Source organism: Xiphophorus maculatus, chromosome 5 (genome assembly GCF_002775205.1).
Source record: "Xiphophorus maculatus strain JP 163 A chromosome 5, X_maculatus-5.0-male, whole genome shotgun sequence".
Taxonomy (NCBI): Eukaryota; Metazoa; Chordata; class Actinopteri; order Cyprinodontiformes; family Poeciliidae; genus Xiphophorus; species Xiphophorus maculatus.
This window is the reverse complement of record NC_036447.1, coordinates 26,375,338-26,387,295: the sequence shown is the minus strand read 5'-3', so window position 1 is coordinate 26,387,295 and position 11,958 is coordinate 26,375,338. Positions and strand designations below refer to the sequence as shown.

The following is an 11,958-nucleotide window of genomic DNA, read 5'->3' as shown; positions in this document are numbered from 1 at the left end:
GACAGTAAGAAAACGGCAAACTTAAAAACTACACAAAATTAACTTCTGCAACCAGTTATTGTTGCATTAGTTTTTATTTTCAAAATCAGATAAAAATATTTCCGGATTAGTGGTCTGTTATGTAATGAAAGCATGTATCATCCGCATATTGAAATTTCTTTTTATCTTCTTTAGCTTGCCTTGAAAAGCCTTAGTCATTTCAGGTTTTTTGTTGTTAGAGCGAAAGAGAGTTCCCATAAAAAAGTCTCTGGTTTCACTTCCTCAAAGAGGCAGCTTGCGTCCAGTAAGTGTTTTCTTCATTGCACTGGGTCTGACTTTCAAAATTATTTCAGAGTTTCAGAGTTATCACATTTACAACAGTCTCAGCTGACCAAAGTGCTTCACAACAAACAACATCAAAGGCAGATAAAAATAGAAGATAAGATTAAGTTTGGCAAAAATAATAAAACAAATATAAAATTGGCAAAAATACCAAAAGCCATCTATGCAGGAGTTTCTTAAAGAGATACAGGCCCAATTTCAAGGCCTTAAATTAAAAAGTCAAATTTATTTTAAGACATTTAATATTTAAAGCAATTTTATAACTAAAGGTAACATAGTTACTTGATAGAGCTATAAAATGGCACTATGTGCCTTGAAACTATATAATACTGCCCCTTTAAGCCCTTAGATAATAGTTGTCAGAACAAGTAAGAAACGGGTCAGGGCCAAGCATCAACAAGCAGCAGGAATATGATGGTATATTTGAGAGAACAAATTTCTCTGTTCTTGTGGAGTTTGCATGTTGAAAAATTAATTACTAGATTTAAACTTGGCAATAAGACCTGATTTTTGTTGGCCTTTCAAAGTAAAAGTGGTAGAATCTCTTCAAATTAAAATCTTGCTGTAAATAGTTGAATTCTTACAAATATGTGTCCCAGAGTCCTAATATGCTTTAAAACCCAAAGTTGATGCATTCTGAGCCATGCTCCCACCGGCTCAGCTTATAACATGAAATAAGATCAGCTACCATTACTACACGGATGATACACAGCTCTACATTACGATGTCACCAGGTGACTCTGAACCATCCAATCACTGAATAAATGCTTAGAACAGATAAATGTGTGGATGTGCCAAAACTTTCTCCAGCTGAAAATAAACAAAACTGAAGTTATTATTTTTGGACCTAAAGAGGAACAATCTAGAGTTATAGATCTAGAGTCAATGCACAGCTTCAGTTATTACAACTGAAAACCAGCGATCAGGCCTGAAACCTGGGAGTAGTGATGGACTCTGACCTGAACCTCCAGAGCCACATAAAGACAGTTACAAAGTCGGCCTCCTATCACCTGAAGAACATTTCCAGGATTAAAGGACTAATGTCTCAGCCAGATCTAGAGAAACTCATCCATGCGTTCATCTTCAGTCGTATTGATTATTGCAACAGCGTCTTCACAGGTCTGTCCAACAAATCAATCAAACAGCTGCAGCTGATCCAGAACGCTGCTGCTCACGTTCTCACTAAAACCAGGAAGATAGAGCACATAACACCAGTTTTAAAGTCCCTCCACTGGCTCCCTGTAGCTCGGATTATTTAAAATTTTTTTTTTTTTTTCAATTTTCAATGTTTATTAAATCCTTCAACAAGTAAACATACAGTGAAACCGATGTTGACAATATCGGTACTATAAAGTATACAACATTAAGTAGTTATACAGAGAAGGATCTGAGTTTTAACATTTTCTCCCCTGACCCCCCACCCCACCCTCACCCCTCCCATACTCCCCCCACCCCAGCCAACAAAAGGAGCTAAAGCAAAAGAAAATATACTAAAATAAAATTAAAATAAAGTAAACAAAAAGTTCAAACACACTGCATCTTTTATTCTGGACCAATAGTGTTTGAGCCTTATCTCTCTGGTTTTAAGAATGGTTCCCACGTACTCTGATACTCCTCAATCTGACCGTTTATTTTGTGTATGAGTCGTTCGTAAGAGGCAGTTTCTAAAAGTGCTGCATACCATTCTGTATAGGTAGGGATATTTTGACCTTTCCAGTGTCTTAATATAACTCGCTTAGCCGTAGTGAGGGCAATTTTAAGCCATTTTGCCTCCTTTGTTCCTATTCCGACCTTGGATTATTTTAAATATTTTAAAGAATAAACTTTAAAATACTGTTGTTAGTTTATAAATCACTGAACGGCTTAGCACCACAATACATTAAAGATCTGCTGTTGTTGCATCAACCTTCCAGACCCCCTCAGGTCTTCGGGTTCTGGCTCTGCTCTGCATCCCCAGAACCAGAACCAAAGGAGGAGAAGCAGCTTTCAGCATCTATGCACCACATATCTGGAACAAACGTCCAGAAAACAGCAGAAGAGCAGAAACACTGAGTTCCTTTAAAGAGGCTGTATTATGTAAAATATCATATTTATATCATATTAAAATGTTATTCAGTGATTTAAAATCTACCTTGAGTGTCACCTTGATTATTTTCTCAGGACCTTCTTGCTGAAAGGCAACTGTGCTATCAATTGTTCAACCATGCATAACCAAAAATCACTCCAGAAATATGTAAAATCGTCCGACTATCAGGAAAAATTAAATGGATAAAAATGTTTACTCACTAAAATATTTCCAGGCTCCACATGTGGCTCACTTTGAGATCATTAATTGCAAATAAGTTGAAAACCAGGCATCATTTACCTCCCATGACACAATAAAGCACTTCTCATAAAAGCCTGATTAAAAAGCATTAAATACATAAAACTTAGATTCACATGAGCGCTGGGTCAACAGATTATTACGAAAAGGTACATTTTAATTTTTTTAATAAAAGAATTTACAAAGGGAAACATCCAATATAGATTTCTCATCGTCAGTGGTATATTTCAATTATTTCTGCTTATGTGCTTAGATAAGATGCTTATGCCGTCTCTGTTTTAGGAGTGACATGACACAAAAACTATGACAGATGTAGTTGATGTCCAAATAAATAAATAAATTTATTGTACATGTTCTCAGTTTTATGAGAACATGTACTTTGAGTTTCCATTAGCTGTAGACTTAATCCTCTAAAGTGTCATAGATAAATTCTTGAAATATCTCTATTTATGTTTAGTGAGTCTATATGGCAGTTTCCCCTTATAGCTTTTAAATACTGAAACAAATTAAATTTATTGAAATGTACCTGTGATGAAATATTTTTTTTTCCACAAAATTCAAAGGGAAATACATTGTGTCAGATATTTTATTTTAATTTCCAAATATTTTATAAACAACAAATAAATCACATTATTATTATTGTTATTATTATTAATAATAATAATTATTATAATAATTATTATTATTATTCTCAGAAAATTTTAAATCATATCAAAGTATTATAATAATAATATAATAGTAATAATAATAATAATAATTATTATTATTATTATTATCTACCCATCTATTTTCTGTACACCCTGGTCCCTAGTGGGGTTGGGAGGTGCTGGTGTCTATCTCCAGCGAATGTTTCGGGCGAGAGGCGGGGTCACCCTGGACAGGTCGCCAGTCTGTCGCAGGGCAACACAGAAACAGACAGGACACACAACCATACACTCACACCTAGTGAAAATTTAGAAAGACGTATTAACCTAACAGTCATGCTTTTGGACAGTGGGAGGAAGCCGGAGTACCCGGAGAGAACCCATGCGTGCACAGAGAGAACATGCAAACTTATATCTTCGTGGCGCGGTCCATGCTAGCGAAATTAAGTTAATATGTTAACTTAAGTTCGGAAGCAGGGCCACGTCCAGACCACACCTCTAATTATAATATAATTAGATAAATACATATTATGTATTTATCTAATTTCATCCCTTTGTCCCATCCATCCATTTTCTTACACCCTTATCCCATTGAAATCTGTGCTGGTGCCCATCTCCAGTGGTCAACTGGTGAGAGGCAGGGTACACCCTGGACAGGTCGCCAGTCTGTCACAGAGACAAACAATCATATACACACAAACGCAGACCTCAGGAGAATTTAGAGAGACCAATTAACCTGAACACATTTCATGTTTTTGGACTGTGGGAGGAAGCCGGAGTACCCGGAGAGAACCCACGCCTGCACAGGGAGAACATGCAAACTCCATGCAGAAAAAAGGCCTGGAATTGAACCCAGGACCTTCTTCCTGCAAGGCAACAGTGCTACCAACTGCGCCACTGTGCATCATGCCTTCTTTAATAAATCTTTAAACTTATATCTTTGCGGTGTGGTCTGTGCTTGTGAAAGTCAACATGTTACCCCCACACTAAGTCTTCACTTCATCACCTCCCTTGATCCCCTCATTCCCCCATCCTTTCATCCCTTCTTCAATAAATCTTTAAACGTCAATCTTTATGAGGTGGTCCTTGCAAGTGGATTGCAAATCTTCATCCATCCATACATCCATCCATTATGGTGAGAAGCTTCATGATCTTGGCCCCTAGCATAAACAAGGGTTACTCATTTTCTTCAGCAGGCTGCTTTCTCTTCCATTTTTCCGGTTTTTTCAAACCCAGAGCATGTCGAAGCTTTTTCAGTAAAGGTTTCTTTACCGGGAGGGGAGCTTGTGCTTCGGCAATTACCTCCTGATCCTTCCGTTTTAGCTCCTCAGAGAGCTTATAATTGCGTGAAAGTTGGCGTTCAATTTCAGCTGTTGACGCATCCAGCTCTTTCCTGTATTTGACTTCATTTAAAAAGAGGTCGCGTTTAACTTCATCCAGCTCCTTCTGCAGCATGTTCTTCTCCGCGTGGAGGAATTTGGCCCTCTTTCCGTTACGTATCTCGACCTCTGCATGACGATATCTTTCATCCCTGTGCTCCTGCTCCATTGTTTCTATTTCTTTTCTAAGGGCTAAAATTTCTACTTCAAACTTCTGGACCATTTCTAGACTTGCGTCTTTGGCTTGGTCCAGCTCTTTCTGTATGCATCTCTGTGTCTCTAGGGAATCGTCGTGCACTGAAGCCATTTTTTGACTAAGAGTTGCATTCTCAGCTTGCAACTCTGAGTAAAGCATTTGGTTGATTTTCACTATCTCAGCATGAGATTCTCTGTCGTCTTTCAGCTCCCTCTCCAGTGAACATATCCGTTTCTTATGAGTTAAAACATCCATTTCAAATTTCTTTGTCATTTCCCGGTTTTCCTCTTTGACTTTGTCCAGCTCTTTCTGTATGCATCTCTGTGTCTCTAGGGAATCGTCTTGCACTGCAGCGATTTTTTGACAAAGAATTGCATTCTCAGCTTGCAGCCCTGAGTAAAGCATTTGGTTGATTTTCACTATCTCTGCATGAGATTCTCTGTCGTCTTTCAGCTCCCTCTCCAGTGAACATATCTGTTTCTTATGAGTTAAAACATCCATTTCAAATTTCTTTGTCATTTCCCGGTTTGCCTCTTTGGCTTGGTCCAGCTCTTCCTGCATGCATCTCTGTGTCTCTAGGGAATCGTCGTGCACTGCAGCGATTTTTTGGCAAAGAATTGCATTCTCAGCTTGCAGCTCTGAGTAAAGCATTTGGTTCATTTTCACTATCTGTGCATGAGATTCTCTGTCGTCTTGCAACTCCCTCTCCAGTGAACATATCTGTTTCTTATGAGTTAAGACATCCATTTCAAATTTCTTTGTCATTTCCCGGTTTTCCTCTTTGACTTGGTCCAGCTTGCTCTGGAGACATGTCTTCAGTTCTGTACTCTGTCCTGTGGTTCCATCTTTTATCATCTTAAAAAACCTCTTGCTCATATTTGTTCGAGAGTTAGCTGTTCTTTCTACGTCCAGCTCTTCCTGTAAAGTTGCCACCTGTTCTGACAGATTAAAAATGTCAGTTTCTAGCTTAGCAAGGACTTCCTGATATAAGGCCGTACTTTCCTGCATTTCTCGCTGTAAAAGTGCCTCTTTTTCTTGAGAAGATTGTAGCTGATATTGGAGGGCTTTATTTTCCATGAGGAGCTCAGAAAACACGATGTCCTCACTGGCATTGGATCCTTGTTTTGCTTCACGGCACACGCCAACGTCGTTTTCACTAAACTCGCATTTTTTTAGTTTGAGTTTCGCGTCATGCAGTTCTTTAGCCAAGTTGTTTGCTCTTTGGCGTTCCTCGTTGAATCTGGCTCTTTCTGAATTCAAGAGCGTCTTTAGCCTGTTAATTTCCTCCTCACAGGAATCACCGCTTTGGGTATCTTTGCCTTGAATCCAGGCATCCTGACTATGCTTGTTTTTCCGTCCATCTTCCTGGCATTGAATCTCCTCTTCAAAGAATTCCTTCGTCTGAGTCTCCATTTTTCTCAAAAACTGTCTCAAAAATTATCCAAACAGGGTTTTCTGTAGAAGCAGTCGTCACTGGACCTTGTGCTTTCTGACAAGCACAAGAACTAATCACTGAACTTCAAGTGAAGTTCTGTGGTGGCATCACAACATGTCTTGTGACATCATAGGATTGTCCAGGCTATGGTAACCTTTGACAGTGTTCTAGAATTCTGCACCTTGTTTATTTTTAAAAAATGAACGTGTAATGAAGAGATCTTCATTATTCTATTCATTTATTTTTTACTTAAATCACTGTATAGCACTCTTAAAAGCACTTTTTGCACTTTATTAACAAGCACTTTATTTAGCACTGCACTTTAAGCATATATTTGCACATAAATAGCAATTTGCACACAAGAAGTCTTAAATCTCAACTTAAAAACCCAGCTGGTTAGAGTTGCCTTTGAAGTATAATGGATTAAGAATGTAACAATGGCATTTGACTTAATGTAATGTTTTGATTGTTGACTCTATGTTGCATGACTTTGTGTTGTTATGATGTAAAGCACTTTGAAATGCCTTGTTGCTGAAATGTGAGGTATAATTTGATTGATTGGTTGATTGACTACAGAAACGAACCTTTATAGTAATGCCTGAAGTTAACATCAGGTTGCAGGCATTAGCAACATAGTTTTTGTTTGTTTATTAATAAAACTGTCCTTTTAACCACTATTAAACTTTGTCTTGAAAGTATAAAAACAACACAACACATGTTAGACTCACAGCTGTTGAATCTATCTGCTTGAATCTGAACTTGTGCTTGTTCTAGTTCTGACCACAGAATAGGCGACATGCTCTTGCTCTGGATGCTTCTGGACGCTGGAGTAAATGGGGTTCATTTTCTCCAAAGCTATCTGGCTGTAATGAAGCTCATGTTCTGCTGGTTGAGCTGCAAACTCTTCATACATATCACCAGTATGTATCTAATGAAAAATAAATATTACATTTTTAATTCAAGTGAGCAAATAATCATTCTTAAAATGACATAAAGGTATAGAGTTTGGTAACACTTCCAAGTGAAAATTAACATTTTTATGTCAACAGGGTGATATGTGGATAAGGAAAGAAGCAGAAAAAAACAGGTTTACCTCATCCATATTGTTGACAGGTTCACTTTTAGAAGACTGATGAGAGGGCTTGAATTTCCTGCTTGGTGAAATTGATAAAACATAAACAGTGAAGATGGAGCTTAGAGTGAGTATAACATGTTAATAATTAGTAACGGCTGTGATAATCACCTATACAAGAAAACAGTCAAAGGTACCAGGCCCAAAAGAAACACAGAGAGTCCTGCAGCTGCTAGTATCCAGGTTACTGTTGTTGCTAAAAAGGTTGTTGTTGACTGTTGTACAGTCAGAGTCTTTCCAGGTGAGTTGATCGTTTCAACAGAACAGGAGTAGTTTCCTTCATCCTGTCTGCTAACTGCATCTATAATCAGACGGTTGTTTGGTATTTTAGTCAGACTCAGAGGCCGACTGTTCAAGTACCAAATGTAGTTTGTGTTTTCACTGAGAGGACAGCTGGTGCTGCAGGTCAATGTGACTCTCTGACCCTCAGTGACCTCTGCAGCAGGTCGCACGTCCACTAGGAGACCTGGAAGACAGTTGGACTAATCAGTGAACAGAAGAGTAACATTTAGTCAGTGGTTCTATGAGAATAGGCTCAGGAGATGTAACTAAATTGTAGTTTAGTCATTTTATTAGAAATTACCTCCAGTTACAGTATGGGTGTCTTATTGTAATATTTAAAATATGAAATGTTAATTAAATGTACAAACGTTATGTTTACCCAGACATAAAAATTCCAGACTCAGACGTTAAATTTTGTAACATGAACATTTTCAGAATAGAATACAAGAGTAACACATTTAGATGGGAAACCATTACATATAAAAACTCATCATATTTACCTGTTACAATCAGAGTAACTCCAGAAAAATGAGATGATTTTCTGCTGTCTGTTTTCATTCTGAACTCGTATTCTCCTGAGTTTTTCTCATCCAGGTTGTTTAATCTGAGGATGTGTTGGTTCCTCGTGTCATCCTGATAATTCACATCAGTATTATTCTCCAGCACCTCTTCCTCCAGCTTTGTATTTATCTTCATTTTATACCAGCGTTTAGTCAGTGGCTGTTTTTGCTCAGGATGTGAGTATTTGCTGGAGATGTTCATTGATGAACCTTTCAGGCCACAGATTCTCCTGCTGTCATAACTCACAGTCCAGCAGTTGCTACCATCAACACCTGAATATGAGAGAATGATAAATTAAAATAATTATTCAAATTACAATATAAAATGTTTCTGAATGAAATGTTGAAAAATAATACAATTCTCTCTCTTTTAATCAGTATATTAATACTACAGAATAGTTCATACTCACAAACTTCATTAGAAAGCAGATCATAACGATCCTTCACAGTGCAGAAGAAGCTATCTGTTGATGAGATGGGAACTAGAGAGTTTTGAACTTTCTGTTCACCAGTTTCTGTGTTTTTATACAACTGAAATGAAGTTTTGTTGTCAGTCAGAGAACAGCTGGAGTTACACGTCATCTTGATATGGTCTTTGTCAAATTTTGTCCTTTCAACACGAACTTCTGTTGGGACATAATGAACATGTTTTGGATATTTACTTTTTATGTTGATGAGACAAATTATTGAATTATAAAGAATATTATAAGTAGATAGTGTGAACAGGTTGATAAAGTATGAATATTTCTATAGTTGCTGTAGAAAAATTAAAGCCGATGTAAAACCAGCAGGTGATTGTGCCATCACCTGTAGGAAATGTGATGGAGCAGGACTGTTTCTGTGATTTGTAGGAACACATTGTGCCTTCAGCGTAGGTCACACTGAAGCAGCTCCCTGAGACAGAATCTGAACAGAACCAGAGATCAGGAAGTGTCTCACCAGAAGAGACGGAAAATAAGCCAATCACGGTCACTGACCCACTGAGACGTCAGGAGCTCTGAGATCCTCGTAGCCTTTGATAGCACAGGAGTATCTGACTGCCCGATCACTGCTGACCAGCTCTTGGTACCAGGGGGACCAGTCCTCATAGAGGAACGCTCCGTTCTGGTACCAGATGAAGGCTGCAGGGCTTTCAGTAAGAGAACAGCTGCTTGAGCACATCAGACTCACTTTCTGTCCCTCTGAGGCAGGAAACACCTTTACCTGGAGGTCTGAGATATTGTTAATAAAAAACAAGCATCACTTTAATAATATTGTTTAATAACTGAAACGTATTTAACAAAAAACATACCTATAACCTGGAGCTGAATGCTGTTCTGCTGACAGCTGTCGGTTTCATCTGGTTTCTCTTTAGGAATAGTTTCACTACAGCAGTAACTTTTTGTATTGTCCTCTGTTAGATCTCTGATTGTCAGAGTGAAATTATCCTCTGATAAACGGAACTCTTCATGATGCCTATATGCAGACACATCATGATAAACATATTCTGCATTACTCTTCCTCACAATGTACCATTTGATGTTTGCAGCTGAATGTGGAGCTGAGCAGCTCAGATTCACTGATGATCCTTTCAAAGCAAAGATGCTGTTTGGTTTTCCTTCAACACCTGAAACAAAGATTAGATCAACTAAAATTTGATTTTTCTGTTTTTGGTGTAATTGTCTATAAAGTTACACATTCGTCACACTGTTATGGATTGTGACCATATTTCTAAATACTGCTTAAAGGTTCATCAAGTCAAAACTATGTTTTATCAAACAAACTTACAAAATTCAATTGAAACAGCTAAAGCAGTTCAACGTACCTGAGATGCAGAGAATATAAACCATCCACACACATCCAGCTGCTGATAAAAACATCATTGTTGTTGAATACTGCTATTAAAAATAATGCTAGAATTGATTTATATGCCTTATTCCTGCTGCAGTTTATTGAAAGGTTATTAAAATAGTCGAAGGAAGAACAGTTCAGCTCAACAGCAGTCTAGTGAAAGCTGCTTCATGTGAATCTGTCTGATAAACTTGAAAGTCACTTCCTACTTTATCATTTTCCTTTCAGAAAGAGGAGACCTCTAGTGAAAATCCTGAGACACTGCATCACTACTTCTGCTACTGATTTAGGATAATGTGCTGTAAAATGTATACATTGTTAAAAATTCACGTTTTTTTTTTACTTTCTCCTGTTTTAAATAGAACATAAAGACACAAGGCTACATCTTAACATAATCAGAAAAACTAACAGACAGTTGCTAGAGAATCGCAGAAACAGGAAATTGACACCAAACATTTTTTTGGAGAAGAAGCAGAGGAAATAGAAAAGCAGACATGATGCAGGTTATGTGACTTATATTACCAGGGATTCACAGTAAACAGTGAAAGATCAAGAGCTTTCATGAGTGGAAGATCAGGTGAAACACATGATTATGAGGCAGCACAGCAAGTGAATGACATGATGAGTGAAGATCATGAGCGTCAATAAAAACGGGAAGCAAAGCACTTAGTGTTTCAATTGATCAACAGGAGCGAAGACATAAAGAAACTGATCAGCTGGCTCAACACATACAGAAGATCTAAACAAAGATGGTTCAATTCCAACAGGAGAGTGTTTGTTGTGAGGCTTTTATTGTGACATTCAGTAGAAATAATACAAATGCTTAAAACTTTGAGTGATGTAAACCTGTTGCAAAACACCTAAAATTTTCAATTTGAAGTTGACATGCTGAAAAAGTTTTTACTTTAATAATTCACAAATTACATGGAGTTACTGAGGAGTAAACATGAAGAAAGCAATGCAAATCATTGTAATTGACCACAGAAGACTATAAATTACAAGTTATCTTTTTTCTTGCACTCATGCTTGAAACAAGCAACAACATGTTTTCCAAAGAAGGGCATAAAACAAGTTTAGTGAAAGCAAAAGTAACTTTGATGAACATCCAGAAGATGGAGAAAATGGAAGATGGACAGTAGAATTCTCTGACAGTAGAGATTAGATAAGTTGGATAAAGATCAGCTGTCAATACAAGACATGCATTTATTAATCCATCCATTTACTCATTGGCTACACCTGTTTGTAGGGTAGGACTGGTTAAATGTCTTTAGCCAGTACTAGTAGGAAGGACTGGCTAAACACAGTTTGACCTCCAGAGGGCAGCATAACTTACTTTTAATCAAAACCTTTTGCATTTCATCCATAACGTCAGCTGTTACATTCAACTTCTTCCTGTCTTGGTTTCATCTGTTTGTATTTTGGTCTCTGATTGACTCAAGTATGACAACTGATTGGTAACGTGTCTGCTTTATTTCATCAATAGAAACTATTCATAATGTCATTGCATTTCACCTGACCAATATGAATAGGTAAGAAGTTAACAGATAAGTAAATGTCACAACAAATTAATAACAGTTTAAAACAGTGAATCATAGTGGTGGTATTTATTATAAACTATAAGTTGTGAAATAAGTAAATTGCTGTCGTTTAATGTAAACAAATGGTCAGTGCCATTAATTAATACCTTAATATATTAGCATTAAACAATGTTCTATTACAAAGCTATTCCAACTTCTCATTCACTCAAACCATGACTACACAGGGATGTAGTACAGGACAAGTCATAGTGTTTAAACAGGCAATAAAATTGATTGATCTGGCATTAAGTAAATCAAATATAGCAAAACATTTATTTG

General features: G+C 37.3%; 1 protein-coding gene across 2 annotated transcripts; it reads right to left on the bottom strand.

Annotated features, from left to right (window-relative positions):
- Positions 1 to 7,023: 7,023 nt before the first annotated feature.
- Positions 7,024 to 10,263, bottom strand: LOC111608551. 2 transcript variants are annotated; one of them, XM_023333379.1, is made up of 9 exons: positions 10,077 to 10,263; positions 9,564 to 9,878; positions 9,250 to 9,483; positions 9,080 to 9,178; positions 8,683 to 8,898; positions 8,213 to 8,545; positions 7,542 to 7,896; positions 7,392 to 7,452; positions 7,024 to 7,226 (listed from the first exon to the last, which is right to left on the bottom strand). In XM_023333379.1, exons 1-9 carry the CDS (start codon positions 10,132 to 10,134, stop codon positions 7,038 to 7,040), a joined length of 1,860 nt encoding a protein of 619 aa, XP_023189147.1. In that variant the 5' UTR covers positions 10,135 to 10,263; the 3' UTR covers positions 7,024 to 7,037. The 2 variants fall into 2 exon arrangements, with proteins under 2 accessions (XP_023189147.1, XP_023189148.1); XM_023333380.1 differs by having other exon boundaries at positions 7,392 to 7,449.
- Positions 10,264 to 11,958: the final 1,695 nt, after the last annotated feature.

Excerpts from the sequence above, each read along its gene's own strand:
- LOC111608551 (XM_023333379.1), bottom strand. The coding sequence starts at position 10,134 with ATGATGTTTTTATCAGCAGCTGGATGTGTGTGGATGGTTTATATTCTC. Across the intron at positions 7,897-8,212 it reads AGTTACTCTGATTGTAACAG|GTCTCCTAGTGGACGTGCGA; the intron begins GTAAATATGATG and ends ACTGTCTTCCAG. Across the intron at positions 7,227-7,391 it reads CTGTCAACAATATGGATGAG|ATACATACTGGTGATATGTA; the intron begins GTAAACCTGTTT and ends ATTTTTCATTAG.